At 45.8% G+C, this 23,166-nt stretch overlaps 1 protein-coding gene across 2 annotated transcripts in view; it reads right to left on the reverse strand.

Annotated features, from left to right (window-relative positions):
- Positions 1–5,468: 5,468 nt before the first annotated feature.
- The window catches only part of ST8SIA6 (ST8 alpha-N-acetyl-neuraminide alpha-2,8-sialyltransferase 6), a 302,017-nt gene continuing 284,319 nt past the window's right edge, over positions 5,469–23,166 (reverse strand). Inside the window, exons 7-9 of one of the 2 annotated variants that reach the window (XM_063921531.1) lie at positions 20,189–20,281; positions 15,734–15,851; positions 5,469–5,758 (exon numbers count right to left, since the gene is read on the reverse strand). In XM_063921531.1, the coding sequence (XP_063777601.1) occupies positions 5,723–5,758; positions 15,734–15,851; positions 20,189–20,281 (247 nt within the window). In that variant the 3' untranslated portion in view covers positions 5,469–5,722. Of the gene's footprint in view, positions 5,759–14,522; positions 15,852–20,188; positions 20,282–23,166 lie in introns of those variants that run through there. The other variant, XM_063921530.1, reaches the window with a different exon arrangement.

Consider the following 23,166-nt stretch of genomic DNA (forward strand, 5'->3'; position numbering starts at 1 on the left):
ATCATCCAGTCTATATTAGCAGCAGACACAGTACGGTAGTCCACGGCTGTAGCTACCTCTGTGTCGGCACTCGGCAGTCCATCCATAATTGTATACTAGTATCCATCCATCTCCATTGTTTACCTGAGGTGCCTTTTAGTTGTGCCTATTAAAATATGGAGAACAAAAATGTTGAGGTTCCAAAATTAGGGAAAGATCAAGATCCACTTCCACCTCGTGCTGAAGCTGCTGCCACTAGTCATGGCCGAGACGATGAAATGCCAGCAACGTCGTCTGCCAAGGCCGATGCCCAATGTCATAGTACAGAGCATGTCAAATCCAAAACACCAAATATCAGTAAAAAAAGGACTCCAAAACCTAAAATAAAATTGTCGGAGGAGAAGCGTAAACTTGCCAATATGCCATTTACCACACGGAGTGGCAAGGAACGGCTGAGGCCCTGGCCTATGTTCATGGCTAGTGGTTCAGCTTCACATGAGGATGGAAGCACTCAGCCTCTCGCTAGAAAAATGAAAAGACTCAAGCTGGCAAAAGCAGTAGCACCGCAAAGAACTGTGCGTTCTTCGAAATCCCAAATCCACAAGGAGAGTCCAATTGTGTCGGTTGCGATGCCTGACCTTCCCAACACTGGACGTGAAGAGCATGTGCCTTCCACCATTTGCACGCCCCCTGCAAGTGCTGGAAGGAGCACCCGCAGTCCAGTTCCTGATAGTCAGATTGAAGATGTCAGTGTTGAAGTACACCAGGATGAGGAGGATATGGGTGTTGCTGGCGCTGGGGAGGAAATTGACCAGGAGGATTCTGATGGTGAGGTGGTTTGTTTAAGTCAGGCACCCGGGGAGACACCTGTTGTCCGTGGGAGGAATATGGCCGTTGACATGCCTGGTGAAAATACCAAAAAAATCAGCTCTTCGGTGTGGAAGTATTTCAACAGAAATGCGGACAACAGGTGTCAAGCCGTGTGTTGCCTTTGTCAAGCTGTAATAAGTAGGGGTAAGGACGTTAACCACCTCGGAACATCCTCCCTTATACGTCACCTGCAGCGCATTCATAATAAGTCAGTGACAAGTTCAAAAACTTTGGGCGACAGCGGAAGCAGTCCACTGACCAGTAAATCCCTTCCTCTTGTAACCAAGCTCACGCAAACCACCCCACCAACTCCCTCAGTGTCAATTTCCTCCTTCCCCAGGAATGCCAATAGTCCTGCAGGCCATGTCACCGGCAATTCTGACGATTCCTCTCCTGCCTGGGATTCCTCCGATGCATCCTTGCGTGTAATGCCTACTGCTGCTGGCGCTGCTGTTGTTGCTGCTGGGAGTCGATGGTCATCCCAGAGGGGAAGTCGTAAGACCACTTTTACTACTTCCACCAAGCAATTGACTGTCCAACAGTCCTTTGCGAGGAAGATGAAATATCACAGCAGTCATCCTACTGCAAAGCGGATAACTGAGGCCTTGGCATCCTGGGTGGTGAGAAACGTGGTTCCGGTATCCATCATTACTGCAGAGCCAACTAGAGACTTGTTGGAGGTACTGTGTCCCCGGTTCCAAATACCATCTAGGTTCCATTTCTCTAGGCAGGCGATACCGAAAATGTACACAGACCTCAGAAAAAGACTCACCAGTGTCCTAAAAAATGCAGCTGTACCCAATGTCCACTTAACCACGGACATGTGGACAAGTGGAGCAGGGCAGGGTCAGGACTATATGACTGTGACAGCCCACTGGGTAGATGTATGGACTCCCGCCGCAAGAACAGCAGCGGCGGCACCAGTAGCAGCATCTCGCAAACGCCAACTCTTTCCTAGGCAGGCTACGCTTTGTATCACCGCTTTCCAGAATACGCACACAGCTGAAAACCTCTTACGGCAACTGAGGAAGATCATCGCGGAATGGCTTACCCCAATTGGACTCTCCTGTGGATTTGTGGCATCGGACAACGCCAGCAATATTGTGTGTGCATTAAATATGGGCAAATTCCAGCACGTCCCATGTTTTGCACATACCTTGAATTTGGCGGTGCAGAATTTTTTAAAAAACGACAGGGGCGTGCAAGAGATGCTGTCGGTGGCCAGAAGAATTGCGGGACACTTTCGGCGTACAGGCACCACATACAGAAGACTGGAGCACCACCAAAAACTACTGAACCTGCCCTGCCATCATCTGAAGCAAGAAGTGGTAACGAGGTGGAATTCAACCCTCTATATGCTTCAGAGGTTGGAGGAGCAGCAAAAGGCCATTCAAGCCTATACAATTGAGCACGATATAGGAGGTGGAATGCACCTGTCTCAAGCGCAGTGGAGAATGATTTCAACGTTGTGCAAGGTTCTGATGCCACACGTGAAGTCAGTTCAGACACTGCCAGCCTGAGTCAGGTCATTCCCCTCATCAGGCTTTTGCAGAAGAAGCTGGAGACATTGAAGGAGGAGCTAACACGGAGCGATTCCGCTAGGCATGTGGGACTTGTGGATGGAGCCCTTAATTCGCTTAACAAGGATTCACGGGTGGTCAATCTGTTGAAATCAGAGCACTACATTTTGGCCACCGTGCTCGATCCTAGATTTAAAGCCTACCTTGGATCTCTCTTTCCGGCAGACACAAGTCTGCTGGGGTTGAAAGACCTGCTGGTGACAAAATTGTCAAGTCAAGCGGAACGCGACCTGTCAACATCTCCTCCTTCACATTCTCCCGCAACTGGGGGTGCGAGGAAAAGGCTCAGAATTCCGAGCCCACCCGCTGGCGGTGATGCAGGGCAGTCTGGAGCGACTGCTGATGCGGACATCTGGTCCGGACTGAAGGATCTGACAACGATTACGGACATGTCGTCTACTGTCACTGCATATGATTCTCTCAACATTGAAAGAATGGTGGAGGATTATATGAGTGACCGCATCCAAGTAGGCACGTCACACAGTCCGTACTTATACTGGCAGGAAAAAGAGGCAATTTGGAGGCCCTTGCACAAACTGGCTTTATTCTACCTAAGTTGCCCTCCCACAAGTGTGTACTCCGAAAGAGTGTTTAGTGCCACCGCTCACCTTGTCAGCAATCGGTGTACGAGGTTACATCCAGAAAATGTGGAGAAGATGATGTTCATTAAAATGAATTATAATCAATTCCTCCGCGGAGACATTGACCAGCAGCAATTGCCTCCACAAAGTACACAGGGAGCTGAGATGGTGGATTCCAGTGGGGACGAATTGATAATCTGTGAGGAGGGGGATGTACACGGTGATATATCGGAGGATGATGATGAGGTGGACATCTTGCCTCTGTAGAGCCAGTTTGTGCAAGGAGAGATTAATTGCTTCTTTTTTGGTGGGGGTCCAAACCAACCCGTCATATCAGTCACAGTCGTGTGGCAGACCCTGTCACTGAAATGATGGGTTGGTTAAAGTGTGCATGTCCTGTTTATACAACATAAGGGTGGGTGGGAGGGCCCAAGGACAATTCCATCTTGCACCTCTTTTTTCTTTAATTTTTCTTTGCGTCATGTGCTGTTTGGGGAGTGTTTTTTGGAAGGGCCATCCTGCGTGACACTGCAGTGCCACTCCTAGATGGGCCCGGTGTTTGTGTCGGCCACTAGGGTCGCTTATCTTACTCACACAGCTACCTCATTGCGCCTCTTTTTTTCTTTGCGTCATGTGCTGTTTGGGGAGGGTTTTTTGGAAGGGACATCCTGCGTGACACTGCAGTGCTACTCCTAGATGGGCCCGGTGTTTGTGTCGGCCACTAGGGTCGCTTATCTTACTCACACAGCTACCTCATTGCGCCTCTTTTTTTCTTTGCGTCATGTGCTGTTTGGGGAGGGTTTTTTGGAAGGGACATCCTGCGTGACACTGCAGTGCCACTCCTAGATGGGCCCGGTGTTTGTGTCGGCCACTAGGGTCGCTTATCTTACTCACACAGCTACCTCATTGCGCCTCTTTTTTTCTTTGCGTCATGTGCTGTTTGGGGAGGGTTTTTTGGAAGGGACATCCTGCGTGACACTGCAGTGCCACTCCTAGATGGGCCCGGTGTTTGTGTCGGCCACTAGGGTCGCTTATCTTACTTACACAGCTACCTCATTGCGCCTCTTTTTTTCTTTGCGTCATGTGCTGTTTGGGGAGGGTTTTTTGGAAGGGACATCCTGCGTGACACTGCAGTGCCACTCCTAGATGGGCCCGGTGTTTGTGTCGGCCACTAGGGTCGCTTATCTTACTCACACAGCTACCTCATTGCGCCTCTTTTTTTCTTTGCGTCATGTGCTGTTTGGGGAGGGTTTTTTGGAAGGGACATCCTGCGTGACACTGCAGTGCCACTCCTAGATGGGCCCGGTGTTTGTGTCGGCCACTAGGGTCGCTTATCTTACTCACACAGCTACCTCATTGCGCCTCTTTTTTTCTTTGCGTCATGTGCTGTTTGGGGAGGGTTTTTTGGAAGGGACATCCTGCGTGACACTGCAGTGCCACTCCTAGATGGGTCCGGTGTTTGTGTCGGCCACTAGGGTCGCTTATCTTACTCACACAGCTACCTCATTGCGCCTCTTTTTTTTCTTTGCGTCATGTGCTGTTTGGGGAGGGTTTTTTGGAAGGGACATCCTGCGTGACACTGCAGTGCCACTCCTAGATGGGCCCGGTGTTTGTGTCGGCCACTAGGGTCGCTTATCTTACTCACACAGCTACCTCATTGCGCCTCTTTTTTTCTTTGCGTCATGTGCTGTTTGGGGAGGGTTTTTTGGAAGGGACATCCTGCGTGACACTGCAGTGCCACTCCTAGATGGGCCCGGTGTTTGTGTCGGCCACTAGGGTCGCTTATCTTACTCACACAGCTACCTCATTGCGCCTCTTTTTTTCTTTGCGTCATGTGCTGTTTGGGGAGGGTTTTTTGGAAGGGACATCCTGCGTGACACTGCAGTGCCACTCCTAGATGGGCCAGGTGTTTGTGTCGGCCACTAGGGTCGCTTAGCTTAGTCATCCAGCGACCTCGGTGCAAATTTTAGGACTAAAAATAATATTGTGAGGTGTGAGGTATTCAGAATAGACTGAAAATGAGTGGAAATGATGGTTTTTGAGGTTAATAATACTTTGGGATCAAAATGACCCCCAAATTCTATGATTTAAGCTGTTTTTTAGGTTTTTTGGAAAAAAACACCCGAATCCAAAACACACCCGAATCCGACAAAAAAAATTCGGTTAGGTTTTGCCAAAACGCGGTCGAACCCAAAACACGGCCGCGGAACCGAACCCAAAACCAAAACACAAAACCCGAAAAATTTCCGGCGCTCATCTCTAGTACCTGTTATTGTATTTGTAATTTTATCCTTTTAAGTTTCACATTTTTGATGAAAATAAAATACTGTGTTTTTACATAATAAGAATACGGAGTTGATTTTTAAAAACCGTATGGAAGGCTGTACTTGAAAACACAGAAGATTCCCTTGAAGGAAAGGACATAAATGACACAGTTTGATGCATGTAGGGCTTGTCATAAAGGTAAGCCAGGTTTTAATGGGCTGATGTTTTATATGTCACAATATCGTGAATAGAAAAAGGTGTGAAAAACTCTGAAAGAAACCTTTATGGGAACACATTGTTTATAACAGAGGTCAGTGTCAGTGACACAACGGGTTAACAGCATAAAGAGTGAAGATTTTCTCATATGTGGTGTTATACTCTGTTTCTTTGAGGATTCTCAGGATATAAGAATTACGGATTTATGTAGCAGCGCTTGGAGACCGTTCATCATATATTTTTCTGTTTCAGCATAAGCCTACAGTCCTGTAAAACAGCAAAATGTTTATAGTGTTTCAGAGTGATGGTTATTAGTACTTCCCAGGGACGTTCTCCATGGAACCTTTTATAGAGGAAGTGCAACAATAGCTGGAGATAAACCAAAGTAATAATAGAATGAAACTAACATTGTGTACTGTAATGCAAAATACTGTGGCCATTATATATCTACTGCAGACTTTCCCAAACTCCATCATTGCAGTCCAGGATTTAAGGATATTGATACTTTAGTCCGGATGGTTAAATCAAATTGACTGAGGTATTAAGTCACCGGTGCTAAACAGGGCCGGCAACAGAAATCTTGGGGCCCGGTACACTGATATCTCTGAGGTCCCTTCAACTCTCCATGACCCTTCAACTTTAGATCAGAGGGTGGCTTAAAAATAAACACACACACACACACACACACACACACACACACACACACACACACTCACACACACACACACACACACACACACACACACACACACACACACACACACACACACACACACACACACACACGTGACTGTTCAGCCAGTAGGTTTTCCTCTCTGCCTGCACCACGTCATCATATAACAATGGTGGGACATACTTGCCTACCTGACCCTCTCCATGAGGGAGAAATGCTCTGTTCCTGGACTTTCCTGGTAATGTATGATTGCCATCACCTGTGGTGAGCTAGTTAATTGATAAGAAAGGTGTTTCACCACAGGTGATGGCAATCATACATTACCAGGAAAGTCCAGGAACAGAGCATTTTCTCCCTCATGGAGAGGGTCAGGTAGGCAAGTATGTGGTGGGACAGTACCTGGAGAGAAAGGAGAAGTAGGTTCGGCTGGGTGTTTATGTGTCTGCACAGCTTCTGTGACAATGCAGGAGTCCGGCTTCAGGCTGTACTGCGGCGCCTATCTTTAATGAGGAGCATCGGTCCCCGTCGGCTATGGAGCCATACAAGCCGGGAGGTGCTCTGGGAGAGTTTAGGGTAACATCAGGCCACACATCGTAAGTCGCCAGTGGCTGTATGAACAGGTACGGAGGTCGGGCAATGGAGCTAAAGAGAGAGCCAGCTCATTGCATGCACACCAGAACCAGAAGTTCAGCCAGAGCTTACACTTTTCATACATTTTTATTATTTATAGGCTCTGCGGACCCATTATTTGTGCCCTGATCCTCGGGGCCCCAAAAAACTTCAGGGCCCGATACGGGTGTCCCCTTTGTCCCCCTTCCCTTTGTCGGACCTAAGGGATAAATGTGAATCATGAATAGTATTTGCAGTATAAAAGTACAATTGGTAAAGGGGGCAGTGCAACTGTAATTGAATAATGAACCTTTTAGGTAAATTTTTTTTAATTTTATACATGTACCACAAAATGTTATAAACAGTGTATGCTCAAACCAGCCAATACAATCACAGAATTCACTTCCTCATTCATGCAGTGAAAGAGTGTAACATCCAACACTATCATCCTAATGCCCAACCTCCCTACTTTGAACACTCAGGGGGTCATTCTGAGTTGATCGCTCGCTAGCAGTTTTTAGCAGTCGTGCAAACGCTATGCCGCCGCCCTCTGGGAGTGTATTTTAGCTTAGCAGAAGTGCGAACAAAAGGATCGCAGAGCGGCTACAAAAAAAAATTGTGCAGTTTTAGAGTAGCTCCAGACCTACTCAGCGCTTGCGATCAATTCAGACCATTCAGTTCCGGAATTGACGTCCCAAACACGCCCTGCGTTCGCCCAGCCACGCCTGCGTTTTTCCTGGCACGCCTGCGTTTTTTCGAACACTCCCTGAAAACGGTCAGTTGACACCCAGGAACCCCCCCTTCCTGTCGATCACTCTGCGGCTGCCATTGCGACTGAAAAGCTTCGCTAGACCTTGTGTAAAAATACATCGCCCGTTGTGAAAGTACGTCGCGCGTGCGCACTGCGCCACATACGCATGCGCAGAAGTGCCGCTTTTTCACTTAATCGCTGCGCTGTGAACATTTTTCACTAGTGATCAACTCGGAATGACCCCCTCAGTCCTGATTTTGAAGAGGATCAGTATGAAATACCTACAATCAAAATCCCGACAACAATTGACCGACGGTCAAAATCCCGACAAGGTCAAAATACCAACAATGTCAAAATACTGATATTTAAAATACCGAAAAGGTCAAAATACCGACATTTAAAATGTCGACAAGGTCAAAAAGTCGACAAGAGTTTTTCACCGTTTTTGGTGTGTATGTCAACATATGTGGACATGGACACCGTATAAGTGTACCGCGTCCCCTCGCATGGCTCGTTGCGCTCGGCACACTATTATATCCCCCCTCCAGGTCTACTGGGATGGTAAAGTATGAACAAGTCGGTTTCAATGAAGAAATCCTGAAAACTCATGTCGACTTTTTGACCTGTCAACATTTTTAATGTTGGTATGATGACCTTGTCGGTATTTTAAATGTCGGTATTTTGACCATGTCGGGATTTTGACCGTCAGTCAATGATTGTCGGTATTTAAATCGTCAGGATTTTGATTGTAGGTAAATTGACTGCATCCCTTTTGGAGGACTGCACTGTCTGTAACCAAATTTTTGTCCCAATCGGTGAGGGGTTAGGAGGTCTTACAATACCACAGGTGACTGCACAGTATGCACACATTAAATGTGTCATTTTTACGGAAGACAAAATGCACACTAGGTGTGACCACACCTCTGCCCTGCTTTGGAGACCTCTGATGTCTGGATACTAATTACCCATTAGGGGGCACAACCAGCAAAACAATAGGCCTCCTCTGCGCAGTCTTTGCAGTGCACATTTCTCTTACGTCCTAGAGGATGCTGGGGACTCCGTAAGGACCATGGGGTATAGACGGGCTCCGCAGGAGACATGGGCACTATAAAGAACTTTAGATGGGTGTGCACTGGCTCCTCCCTCTATGCCCCTCCTCCAGACCTCAGTTAGATCCTGTGCCCAGAGGAGACTGGGTGCACTACAGGGGAGCTCTCCTGAGTTTCTCTGAAAAATAATTTTGTTAGGTTTTTTGTTTTCAGGGAGCACTGCTGGCAACAGGCTCCCTGCATCGTGGGACTGAGGAGAGAGAAGCAGACCTACTTAAATGATAGGCTCTGCTTCTTAGGCTACTGGACACCATTAGCTCCAGACGGTCGGAACGCAGGTCTCCCCACGCCGTTCGTCTCGGAGCCGCGCCGCCGTCCTCACAGAGCCGGAAGATAGAAGCCGGGTGAGTATTAGAAGAAAGAAGACTTCAAAGGCGGCAGAAGACTTCAGATCTTCTCTGAGGTAACGTGCAGCGGTAACGCTGCGCGCCATTGCTCCCACACACAATACACATTACAGGCACGGACGGGTGCAGGGCGCAGGGGGTGCGCCCTGGGCAGCAATTATAAACCTCTAGGACTGGCTAATAAGTTATATAGGCTGCGGAGGCAGTAGATTATACAATCCCCCGCCAGTATTGATAATTTGAGTGGGACCAAAGCCCGCCGCTGAGGGAGCGGAGCTTGATCCCACAGCACTAACCAGCGCCATTTTCTCCACAGCAAACTGCAGAGAAGCTGGCTCCCCGGTCTCTCCTCTGCTGAACACGGTGACAGAGGGCAAAAGAGGGGGGGGCACTTATAATTGGTGCAGTGAGTGTATATTGAGATATATATATATATATAAAAGCGCTGTTTATCTGGGAATTGATTTCCAGTGTCAGCTGGCGCTGGGTGTGTGCTGGCATACTCTCTCTCTGTCTCTCCAAAGGGCCTTATTGGGGAACTGTCTCCATTTAAATATATCCCAGTGTGTGTGAGGGTGTCGGTACGCGTGTGTCGGCATGTCTGAAGCGGAAGGCTCATCTAAGGAGGAGGTGGAGTAGATGATTGTGGTGTCTCCGTCGGCAACGCCGACACCTGATTGGTTGGACATGTGGAATGTTTTAAATGCAAATGTGACTTTGTTACATAAGAGATTAGACAAAGCAGAGTCCAGGGATAATACAGGGAGTCAATCAATGGCTTTGGCGGTGTCACAGGGCCCTTCAGGGTCTCAAAAACGTCCCCTATCCCAAATAGCAGACACTGATACCGACACGGATTCTGACTCCAGTGTCGACTACGATGATACGAGGTTACACCCAAGGGTGGGCAAAAGCATTCATTATATGATTATTGCAATAAAAGATTTTTTTGCATATCACAGATGACCCCTCTGTTCCTGACACGAGGGTACACATGTTTAAGGAAAAGAAACCTGAGGTAAACTTTCCCCCTTCTCATGAGCTCAATGCATTATTTGAAAAGGCTTGGGAATCTCCAGACAAAAAACTGCAGATTCCCAAAAGAATTCTTATGGCGTATCCTTTCCCTGCACAGGATAGGGTACGGTGGGAATCCTAGCCCAGGGTGGACAAAGCTTTAACGCGCTTATTCAAGAAGGTGACGCTACCGTCTCCAGACACGGCAGCCCTCAAGGATCCTGCTGATCGCAGACAGGAAACGACTTTAAAATGAATATATACACATACGGGGGCTTTACTCAGACCGGCAATAGCATCGGCTTGGGTCTGTAGCGCAGTAGCAGCTTGGACAGATACCTTGTCAGCTGATATTGATACCCTAGATAGGGATACCATTTTATATTGACCTTAGGTCAAATTAAAGACGCAGTCTTATATATGAGAGACGCTCAGAGAGACGTTGGGCTGCTAGGTTCGAGAGCCAACGCCATGGCGATTTCTGCTAGGAGAGCACTGTGGACCCGCCAATGGACGGGTGATGCCGACTCAAAAAGGCATATGGAAGTTTTGCCTTACAAGGGTGAGGTGTTATTCGGGGAAGGTCTCACGGACCTGGTTTCCACAGCTACCGCGGGTAAATCTACCTTTTTGCCTTATGTTCCCCCACAGCAAAAGAAAGCACCACAGTATCAAATGCAGTCCTTTCGGTCGCATAAGTCCAGAAGAGGTCGGGGATCTTCCTTCCTCGCCAGAGGTAAGGGTAGAGGGAAAAGAATGGCTGCTACGGCTAGTTCCCAGGAGCAGAAGTCCTCCCCGGCTTCTACTAAATCCACCGCATGACGCTGGGGCTCCACCGAGGGAGTCCGCGCCGGTGGGGGCACGTCTTCGACTTTTCAGCCACGTCTGGGTTCAGTCGGCCGTGGATCCTTGGGCGATGGAAATTGTATCCCAAGGCTACAAGCTGGAATTCGAAGACGTACCTCCTCGCCGATTCTTCAAATCGGCTTTACCAGCTTCTCCCCCAGAGAGGGAGATAGTGTTTACTGCAATTCAAAAGCTGTGTCAACAGCAAGTGATTATCAGGGTTCCCCTAATTCAACAGGGAAAGGGGTACTATTCAACCCTGTTTGTGGTCCCGAAACCGGATGGCTCGGTCAGACCCATTCTAAATTTAAAACCTGTACTTAAAAAGGTTCAAGTTCAAGATGGAATCGCTTAGGGCGGTTATCTCCAGCCTGGAAGGGAGGGATTTTATGGTGTCACTAGACATAAAGGATGCATACCTTCACGTCCCCATATATCCTCCTCATCAGGCATACCTGAGATTTGCTGTACAGGACTGTCATTACCAGTTTCAGACGTTGCCGTTTGGGCTTTCAACGGCCCCGAGGGTTTTCACCAAGGTGATGGCGGAAATGATGGTGCTCCTGCGCAGGCAAGTAGTCACAATTATCCCGTACTTGGACGATCTCCTGATAAATGCGAGATCAAAGGAACAGTTGCAGAAAAGCGTGTCGCTCTCCCTGAGAGTACTACAACAGCATGGCTGGATTCTAAATCTACCAAAGTCACAGTTGGCTCCTACGATTCGGCTGTCGTTCTTATGAATGATTCTGGACACAGAACAAAAGAGGGTTTTTCTCCCGATGGAAAAAGCCCAGGAACTCCAGAACATGGTCAGAGACCTGTTAAAACCGAAGAGAGTGTCAGTACATCAATGCACTCGAGTACTGGAGAAAATGGTGGCGACCTACGAGGCCATCCCCTCCGGCAGGTTTCATGCAAGGACTTTTCAGTGGGACCTTCTGGACAAGTGGTCCGGGTCCCATCTTCAAATACATCAGAAAATAACCTTGTCCCCCAGGGCCAGGGTGTCTCTCCTGTGGTGGCTGCAGAGTACTCACCGTCTAGACGGTCACAGGTTCGGCATTCAAGACTGGGTTCTGGAGACCGCGGACGCGAGCCTCCAAAGATGGGGAGCAGTCACACAGGGAAGGAATTTTCAGGGACTATGGTCAAGCCAAGAGGCTTGTCTGCACATCAACATACTGGAATTAAGGGCCATGTACAACAGCCTTCGAGAAGCGGAGAATCTTCTTTGCGACCTACCGGTTCTGATTCAAATCAGACAACGTCACAGCCGTGGCTCATGTAAACTGCCAAGGCGGGACGAGGAGCAGAGTGGCAATGGCGGAAGCCACCAGGATTCTGCACTGGGCAGAAAATCACGTAAGCGCTCTGTCAGCGGTATTCATTCCGGGAGTGGACAACTGGGAAGCAGACTTCCTCAGCAGACACAATCTCCATCCAGGAGAGTGGGGACTTCATCAAGAAGTTTTTGCAGAGATAACATGTCTTTGGGGACTTCCTCAAATAGACATGATGGCGTCACGCCTCAACAAGAAGCTTCGGAGGTATTGTGCCAGGTCAAGGGACCCAGGCAGTAGCGGTGGACGCCATGGTGACACCATGGGTGTTTCAGTTGGTCTATGTGTTCCCTCCTCTTCCTCTCATCTCAAAAATATTGAGAATCATAAGACGAAAAAGAGTACAGACAATACTCATTGTTCCAGATTGGCCTCGAAGGGCCTGGTATTCAGATCTTCAGGAGCTGCTCACAGAAGAGGACCTGTTGCAGCAGGGGCCCTGCGTGTTCCAAGACTTAGTCATCCCTACTTTGATAAAGGCTTGGAAGGAGGTGACAGCGAAACATTATCACCGTATTTGGAGGAAATATGTATCTTGGTGTGAAGCCAAGAATGCTCCTACGGAAGATTTCCACTTGGGCCGTTTTCTCCACTTTCTACAGACAAGAGTGGATATGGGCCTAAAGTTAGGCTCCATTAAGGTACAGATTTCGGCCCTATCTATATTCTTCCAGAAGGAATTGGCTTCTCTCCCAGAAGTCCAGACTTTTGTAAAGGGATTGCTGCACATCCAGCCTCCTTTTGTGCCCCCAGTGGCACCATGGGACCTTAACGTGGTGTTACAGTTCCTAAAGTCTCACTGGTTTGAGCCTCTTCAAACAGTTGAATTAAAATTTCTCACTTGGAAGGTGGTCATGTTGTTGGCCTTGGCATCTGCAAGGCGGGTGTCCGAATTGGCGGCCTTGTCTCATAAGAGCCCCTATCTCATTTTCCATGTGGATAGAGCTGAGTTGAGGACCCGTCCTCAATTTTTGCCTAAGGTGGTGTCATCATTTCATATGAACCAACCTATTGTGGTGCCTGTGGCTACGGGAGACTTGGAGGATTCCAAGTCCCTTGATGTAGTCAGGGCCTTAAAAATTTACGTAGCCAGGACGGCTCGGATTAGAAAAACAGAGGCACTGTTTGTCCTGTATGCAGCCAACAAGGTTGGCGCTCCTGCTTCTAAGCAGACTATTGCTCGCTGGATCTGTAACATGATTCAGCAGGCTTATTCTACGGCTGGATTGCCGTTACCAAATTCGGTAAAGGCCCATTCCTTTAGGAAGGTGGGCTCTTCCTGGGCGGCTGCCCGGGGCGTCTCGGCATTACAGCTTTGCCGAGCGGCAACTTGGTCGGGTACAAACACTTTTGCTAAATTCTACAAGTTTGATACCTTGGCTGAGGAGGACCTCATGTTTGCTCAATCGGTGCTGCAGAGTCATCTGCACTCTCCCGCCCGGTCTGGAGCTTTGGTATAATCCCCATGGTCCTTACGGAGTCCCCAGCATCCTCTGGGACGTAAGAGAAAATAAGATTTTAAACCTACCGGTAAATCTTTTTCTCCTAGTCCGTAGAGGATGCTGGGCGCCCGTCCCAGTGCGGACATATTTCTGCATGACTTGTATATAGTTGTTGCTTACATAAGGGTTATGTTACAGTTAAGATTAGTCGTTGGCTGATACTGTTTTGTTCATACTGTTAAATGGTTGCGTATATTCCAGGTTATACGGTGTGGATGGTGTGGGCTGGTATGAATCTTGCCCTTAGATTAACAAAATCCTTTCCTCGTACTGTCCATCTCCTCTGGGCACAGTTTCTCTAACTGAGGTCTGGAGGAGGGGCATAGAGGGAGGAGCCAGTGCACACCCATCTAAAGTTCTTTATAGTGCCCATGTCTCCTGCGGAGCCTGTCTATACCCCATGGTCCTTACGGAGTCCCCAGCATCCTCTATGGACTAGGAGAAAAAGATTTACCGGTAGGTTTAAAATCTTATTTTTGCAAAGCAGGCGCGGCCACACACCCATGCCTGGCCACGCCCACAACCCAACATCGGTGCCCACTTCCTAGACGAGGACACAGTCTTAGCAAAATGAAAGTGCGCTCCATCAGATCTCTGTGAGGTTGGGCAGATTGAGCCTCTTATTAAAATGCTGGAAGCTATGAAGTAGGCAGAGTAACATCTAAAGTTACGGAGCATAGTCATGTTTTACTGAAATGACCCCCAATGGGATTTTCTCATCAGTACCCATCTGTTTGGTCACATACACCAGAAACTCGGGAGTTCTGTATTAAACCTTCTAAAGAGGACAATTTTTTGAGTGGTGGAATGTTACTCATAGTCAATGCAAGACACTTCTATATACAATAACACTTTATATCACTATAAGGTGTTTACCGGAAATAAACATAGTTTTCTTAATTGTCTTTGATGAGTTCCATTGTTCATTTGGATCTCACCAATCAACACATCCATTCGCTAACAAAAATAATGTTTTTTTCTTTAAAAACATAAAAAAATGTAAACAATTTCAAATCGTGAAATCGTCATCCACGTTCCTGAGTTTGTTTGGCACGTCGATAAATAAATATATCTGCATCTCCCTAAAATCTCTCAAAATAAAAAAGCAAATGACAGCCACCGATGGAAAAGTATAATTAGATCTCAGCCATAACAAAAGCTGATAATAATATCTTTGTGTCCTCATAAGTGCCCGTATTTCTCTATAAACACATCCATCTCCGTGTTTTCTCTTTCCAGCTTCCCAAAAAAGAGATTGTGCAGAAATTATATTGCAATTTTAGTCTTTGCTTTTGGGTTTGTATTGCACGGTAGTTAGTACAGCTACCCTTTTTTGTAATATTAGCAGTGAAAGAAAATTAAAAATCTTAAAATATTTTTTATAAGGAGAACACAAAGTAAATTTCAGCAGCAACGAAGATTGTTTCCTTTTTTTCCAAATCCTGTTTGTTTTACATATATACGGGTATGCAATAAACAAGTCCCGCCTACTTGTGTCACATGACTCAAGTGTTCCAGAAATTTATAGCAGCAAGTGAGGGCAAAACACCTCTATATATATCACCTCATATATAGATCACCTCATGAAGGCTTCTCGTTTATTTCCGAACTTACCTCAGGAAGAGGTAAACTAAAACAGTGTTCTACTGTTTTAGTATTTAGTCTCCAAATACAAAAAAAAGGACTTTAAATTTTCATCTCTTCTCACACTTGCCAATTTGAAGTTTAAGTACTCCTTTGTAATGGAGCTGAAGGACTTGATAAAATTCTTTGGGCATAGCATGAAAGCCAGGCTTTGGCAGCTGGTTGTCATAGTAGTGATGGCTAATTGGTTTCCCGTTTAGGTTTTTGGAGAAAGGCCAGAATCCATATAGCTTGACGTCCTCGCAGAGTTCTATGGCTGCGCTGGTGATCATGAATCCAGTGGAGAGGCGATAAGCCCTTACACCCCTCCCTCTCCAAAACTGAGCAAGGCTTTTAAGATAATTAGGATGGAAAAAAATAGCTCTCTGTTTCGCTTGGTACTTTTTCAGTACGTGATGTACCTCAAAAGAGATGGCTGTGTTGCTGCTATATGAAAATGCAGGCAATAATAGGAACGAGTAACCGTAGCTTGTAAGGTTTTTCAGAAATGCTGTCTTCATCTCGTTTAGTTTTCCGTATCTGCAGAAACAAAATGCCCGGATAGGTTACGTAATACAACAGTGACATTACACTGGTCAACACGGAAAAATCATCAGAGGTCATTTTGTATTGTCCAGATACAATATATTGGCTGACTCCAAAACTGTAATCAGATTTTCTCTAGCACATATAGGGGGAGATATATCAAAGCTTGCAGAGAGATAAAGTAAAGAGAGATAAAGTACCACCCAACCAGCTACTTTCATTTTTTAAACACGTTATCTATCTCCACTTTATCACTCTCCAAGTTTTGATAAATCTCCACATAGCTTTTATGATGAAGGCATATACATAACCAGATTTAGGGGGGATGTAGGGGATACTGTTCCCTGGTCCCCCCCCCCCCACCCATGTCAGGGCCCCCCCCCCCCGGCCAGAGCACACTCACATCACTAGTTCTTCCTCTTGTGCAGCAACAGAACCAGGCAGCCAGATTGTGAGCAGGACAGTATGCAGTGCAGGAAGAGAAACAGAAGTACCAGGTTTTATGAGCTACCGATGGAGCTGTAAGTAACCCAGGGATTCCAGCTTCTCCTACTCCCTGCTTGGGTATCTGGGTCCTGTGTAATCTGTTATCTAATGAGAGAATTTGGGTCTAGAGAGAAAGACACACAGTGAGTCCTTCTGAGTCCTGTCCCACTGTGTAAGTAGTACTGCTATTCTTGCATGTGACATGATAAATTATAGATTTTATTTTTCTATGTGTATTTTAAGATTGTTTAAGTTGTCTTTGTTCCACTGCAAGAAAACTTTATAAAATAGTTCTCTCAATTAGATGGATTGATAAATAGTACCCAGGCATTATTGAACTATTAGTTTAAATCTAATATACAGTACACCATTGGTTTAAATTTAATATGCACAATCCATACCTCCCAACATGACCCATTCCAGGAGTGACAAAATGATTTCTACCTGGACTCACCTATTAATTTATGATTGCAATCACCTGTGTTGAAATACCATATTTATCAATTAAATAGTTTAACACAGGTGACGCTAATCAAATACTAAGAGGGAATTCCAGGTAGAGAGCATTTTGTCCCTCCTTGAATAGGCCATGTTGGGAGGTATGTACAATCTAATATACACCCCTCCTTTTCCCCAGGCCCCCCAGTCTTAAGTGCCGCCCCCCCTTCCCAAGGCTTAATCCGGGGCCCTGGGCATATATATATATATATATATTACTCCGTCTCTATGTCAATAAATACCTGTTGGAATTTACTGGTGAGTGCCTGCATATCCAATTCCTATAGATATATATATAATTTATACTTTTTCATCACGTGTTGTTCAGATTATTATATAAATATTATATATATATATATATATATATATTAGTAAGTACATTTGAAAGAAATTACCTTAACTTGTATAGTAATCTAAATCTTATTCTTTATTTCAGTAAGCGCATTGGCCACCTCCCGTCTCTGAGATCAGCGTGCTCCAGTTTGCCTCTGGCTAGTGTCGTGTGCAGTGCGCTGCTGGTATTTTTTTGTTTAGAATAATTTGCTGAGATCAAGCAGCATGCCTTGAGAATGCAAGAATCACCCAGACAAGTACTGTTATCCTATATAATAAAAGGCTATCACTGCTCCACACCTCTATGGAGGAAATTAAAGTGTTTTGCACACCGGCGGCCACTAGATGGCTTCGGACGGAGTGAGTCAATTGTTGCTCCGTTCGGATGCGCTCAGACACTACTTTATGTTTTTCCATCATTTTGACTTGTTGGTAACTAGTGTAACAATAATAATAACAATACCTCTCTAAGAAATTTCCTAAGGTTAGTGAAGCAAAAAAAGTGAAGGAGGGAATTTTTGATTGGCCACAAATTAGGGAGGTTTGGATATGGAATTCCAAAGGGCCCTCAGCTTGGCTGTCTTTCAACTGAATATGTGAAAACTTTCTGGCAAGTCTCATGCATATAAGGAAAGCGCAGAGAACCTCCTTGATACTTATAAAGAAATGGGATGTTGCATTTCATTAAATAATGCATTTCCTGCATTCCCACCTGGATTTCTTTCTTGGCGTAGTGAGTGACGAGCAAGGGGAACGGTACCACCAAGGCATTCACACTATGGAAACTCGATATTGAGGATTTTGGAATGAAAGTATGATGGCTGACCATTGTTGGATGTTGTCACGATAGTCCAGACATGGGGCCTGATTTAGAGATATAAGCAGATCGCTGCACACGCAGCCAGATCTGCGTCCATCTCCTCACATGCTGGCGGCCGCCTAGCACAGGGCAAGGCATCCCAGCATGTGTGACGCGCCGCCTCCCAATATGTCCGCAATTAGATTACCAAGGTAAACCCCTGACAGCGCAGTCAGGCACCATTTTTTTAGTCAGAGCGGCCCCAAAAATGGTCACGGCATTCCCCCATTTGGCCTGCTACGCCACTCAATGCCACGTCGCCTCCCAGTGAACGCCCGCCACTCTCTATCATTTTAGGCCGCATCCTTCCTGGATGCACCCGTAAGGAGAAGGGTTGTGCACGTGCACTGCGGCCAATGCGAATGTGCAGCCCAAATGGACATGGCTGCTACATACAGACGCGCAGCTATGTCCATCTCTGAAACTGCCCCATAATTCATAAAAGAAAAGCACACTCAATGCTTGTAAGATCTTGTAATAATAAAAAATGTGATATAAGTACATCAATTATGATAACAACTTGTGGTAATTAAATTAATTTTATTAATTCAGAATCACTGCCAAAAATGCATTCAGAAAAGTGCATTTATGTGTGTGATGGGAAAAAAAAGCTGATTTTTGTAGACCAGTGTTATTATAGGCATCCATTGTTAATGACAGAACTATGTTTAGGGAAGTCGTCACTTATCATTTTTTAGCAATATCGTGTTTATTGTTAGGCACAACTGTGTAATTTAAGGAACAACATGAAATAGTATCTTATGTTTACATCGTGGTGGTAATTCAGACCTGATCGCTTGCTAGCGTTTTTTGCAGCACTACGATCAGGTCAGAACTGCGCATGCACCACAATGCGCAGGCGCGTCAAACGGATACAGAGCGTATCGTTGCTGTGTGATGGGTTTTACGAAGAATCCATTCGCACAGCCGATCGCAAGGAGATTGACAGGAAGAAGGCGTTTGTGGGAGGCTGGGAGTGGTGCCAATACCAGAATGAAGGAACCTCGACTTCAAGTCTACAATATATACACAAATATAGAGGAAAAAGGGGAAGGGGAAGGGGGGACTGGGCTACACATCCTATTTTTAAACATAATGAAAGGCGCTACCATGCTGAGGCGTCTAGTACCATACAGGAAAATGAAAAATGCTGATGCACACTCTAAGCACTAATAACACTGATAGTCAAAATCATTTTGATAAACTCTTACAATTTACAAGGAGTATAAGTTAAGTTCTTAGCACACATTTGGGTAAAATATTTGGACCCATTCACCATGACCAGGGGAACTTCATTAGATGGGTCCCTAACATTACTAATACTAACACATTATATAAATCCTCATCAGCTTCATGAAAGGTCCCTAAACAGCCAACGGGGCCATCTGAAAGATGAGGGCTACAAACATCAAAAAAGAACTATTAATGAACTGAAGGCTGCTATACGCAAATAAATGACCATATCATAATTAAAACTAATTGGAAATAAACTGTATTCCATGTGTATTCCTTCTTTGTTTTGATAGGCGGCAAAGCAGGAGCAGCTTTAGTGGCATGATATTTGCCTAATCCTGTATTTTCAAAGTTGCGAGAAAGTTGCGAGAAACAGCAGCACAGGGGACAGGCACTAGCCCTCCTGTAGTTTCCTGACAGACCAGGAGATGACAAAACACTGACTTGATATGAAAGCAGGGTGAAGGGGCAGCAGCTGCCAGGCTTTGTTTGAAGGCTGTGAGAAGTCATCACCAGCTGTTGTTCTATAAAACGCTATGGAGAGGCTGTTTTAGTAGTTTGGTCACTCGGGCCCCTTACAGCTGCGACCAGCAGTAGCCATATTGGCATCTATACTGTACCTGTCATTACACCACTGACTCTGCACCAATTGCTCTAATCCTGCCCTCGAAAGGCAGTAAACACTTCCCCTTTCGAATTTAATAGTATATATATTAATACTGATTATGCTAATTATCATAATTTACTTCAACCACCTGAAGGTGAGGCTACATAACATGGAGCAGAATGTTGTACTATAAACTACAGTAGATAACTGCTGTTGAGGAAACAATATTTATAAGGGTTGTTTAAACTCAATTCTTTGGCATGGCAACATACATCATTGATTGCAATATGAACCATGGAAGGTGCCTACACTTACTTCAAAGCAATGATGCTTGGATTTACTGTGACAAGGTCTGTCTTCTTTCCAACGTCAGCACTGACATTTCCCAAAATAGGGGGAAGGTTACACCTGGAACAAAGAGCAGAGTACAGTTACCAAAAAATTACAATATGTTATATTATCTACAAACATTTACAGGACAACTCTACTTAGAAATAAATGTTACGTTTTTGGTGGCCTCAGTCCAGCATGACTCCACTTGCTCCTACTGTATGTGTATGGTATAGAGGAAGGTCCTTTCCACTAAGACTTTATATTAATGTTTAATGGGTGGAACTAACTTCTAGCAGTGTATGACTTGCTACCCACACTGTAGCACCAGTTTTATAATTATTGTCCTTACATAGTGCCAACATATTACACAAGAGTCAGGGAAATTAAATGAATATACCAAGAAAAACATTATAACTCAAATGACGGATTTAAGGGGACTGATTTAGCAACACTAGGCAGGCTTGGGAAACTTTAGCTCATTTTTTAAACTGTTACATGGGAATTACCTATGATATATATACTTTATCTGTAACAAAAAAGTAAATAAAAGGGAATGAAGAAATAATTAAATGTATAAACACAGTATAAAGATAAATCATAATCTGCCCACTTGGTTGTCCGTTACAAAAAATAACCTTTAAACAAAAAACAAAACAAAACACAATTACAAATAATAGGATTTTAATTACCTACCGGTAAATCTTTTTCTCGTATTCCATAGAGGATACTGGGGTCCATATTAGTACCACGGGGTATAGATGGGTCCACTAGGAGCCATGGGCACTTTAAGAATTTGATAGTGTGGGCTGGCTCCTCCCTCTATGCCCCTCCTACCAGACTCAGTCTAGGAAACTGTGCCCGAGGACACAGACATACTTTAAGAGAAGGAAATAAAAGGATAGTGCTGAGATTCCGAACCAGCACACACAAACTAGAGGAAAGCCAAGCTAACCAAACTTTAAACTATGAACAGCAACCGCTGAACCAACAATACTTACCCAAGTAACAGTGCAGGAAGAAACGAAGCACTGGGCGGGTGCCCAGTATCCTCTACTGACTACAAGAAAAGGATTTACTGGTAGGTAATTAAAATCCTATTTTCTCTTACGTCCTAGAGGATACTGGTGTCCATATTAGTACCATGGGGATGTACCAAAGCTCCCAAACCGGGTGGGAGAGTGCTGAGGTTCCTGCAGAACTGATTGACCAAACTGACGGTCAACCTCCATGCCGTCAAAAGTAGCCGTGATAAGTCTTGATAGACGAGCGCCCCCTGTTTGAGAAGGTCCTCGCGAAGAAGTAGAGGCCACCGGTCCTCTAGGAGCATCTCCAATAGATCCACATACCAGGCCCTTCTTGGCCAGTCCGGAGCAATGAGAAATGCTTGAACCTTTTCCCTTTTATTCTTTTGAGAATCTTTGGGATCACTGGGAGTGGTAGAAACACATACACCATCTGGTAGACCCATGGAGTCACCAGAGCATTGACCGCCACCGCTTGTGGGTCCCTCGACCTGGAACAATACCGCTTGAGCTTCTTGTTGAGATGAGAGACCATCATATCGATTTGTGGAATTCCCCACCGACATGTCACACACCACTCCGGGTGAAGGCCCCACTCTCCTGGGTGGAGGTCGTGCCTGCTGAGGAATTCTGCTTCCCAGTTGTCTACTCCCGGAATGTAGATCGCGGACAACGCCACAGCGTGTCTTTCTGCCCAAAGAAGAATCCTTGTTACCTCTGATATTGCTGTTCTGCTCTTCGTTCCGCCTTGTCGGTTTATGTAAGTTACTGCCGTGACATTGTCTGACTGAACTTGAATGGCTTGATCTTGAAGAAGACGCGATGCCTGTAGAAGGGCGTTGTATATGGCCCCTAGTTCCAGAATGTTGATCGGAAGAATGACTTCCTGACTTGACCATTTTCCTTGGAACTGTTCCCCTTGGGTGACTGCTCCCCAACCTCTGAGGCTTGCGTCTGTGGTTAGCAGAATCCAATTTTGAATCCCTCTGTCAGGTGAGAAGTCTGAAGCCACCACAGAAGAGAAATCCTGGCTTTTAGGGACAGACGGACCCTCTGGTGCATGTGTAGATGCGATCCGGACCACTTGTCCAACAGATCCAGTTGGAAGGGCCTTGCATGGAACCTTCCGGACTGTAGTGCCTCGTAGGCGGCTACCATCTTCCCTAGAAGGTGAATGCATAGATGCACCGATATCCGGGTTGGTTTCAGAACATCCCACACCATCGACTGGATCACCAATGCCTTTTCCAATGGAAGGAATACCTTCTGTGCCTCCGTATTCAGTATCATCCCAAGGAAAAGAAGCCTCCGTGTTGGTTCCAGATGAGATTTTGGCAGGTTCAGAATCCACCCGTGATCCTGGAGTAGTCGGGTTAAGAGGGCAATGTTGTCTAACAACCTCTCCCTGAATGGTGCTTTTATCAGCAGATCGTCCAGGTACGGAATTATGTTCACTCCCTGTTTGCAGAGGAGAAACATTAATTCTGCCATTTCTTTGGTGAACACCCTTGGTGCCGTAGAGAGGCCAAATGGCAGGGTCTGGAACTGGTAGTGACGGTCCTTTAAGGCAGACCTAAAATAAGCCTGATGAGGCGGCCAAATCGGAATATGAAGGTACGCATCATTGATATCCAGAGACACCAAGAAATCCCCCTACTCCAGACCAGAGATCACTGCTCTCGGAGACTCCATCTTGAACTTGAACAACCGTAAGTACGGGTTGAACGACTTGAGTTTTAAAATGGGCCTTACCGAACCGTCCAGTTTCGGTACTACAAACAGGTTGGAATAATGGCCCTCATTCCGAGTTGTTCGCTCGCAAGCTGCTTTTAGCAGCTTTGCACACGCTAAGCCGCCGCCTACTGGGAGTGAATCTTAGCTTATCAAAATTGCGAATGAAAGATTCGCAATATTGCGAAAAGACTTCTCTGTGCAGTT

This window comes from Pseudophryne corroboree, chromosome 5, assembly GCF_028390025.1.
Source record: "Pseudophryne corroboree isolate aPseCor3 chromosome 5, aPseCor3.hap2, whole genome shotgun sequence".
Taxonomy (NCBI): Eukaryota; Metazoa; Chordata; class Amphibia; order Anura; family Myobatrachidae; genus Pseudophryne; species Pseudophryne corroboree.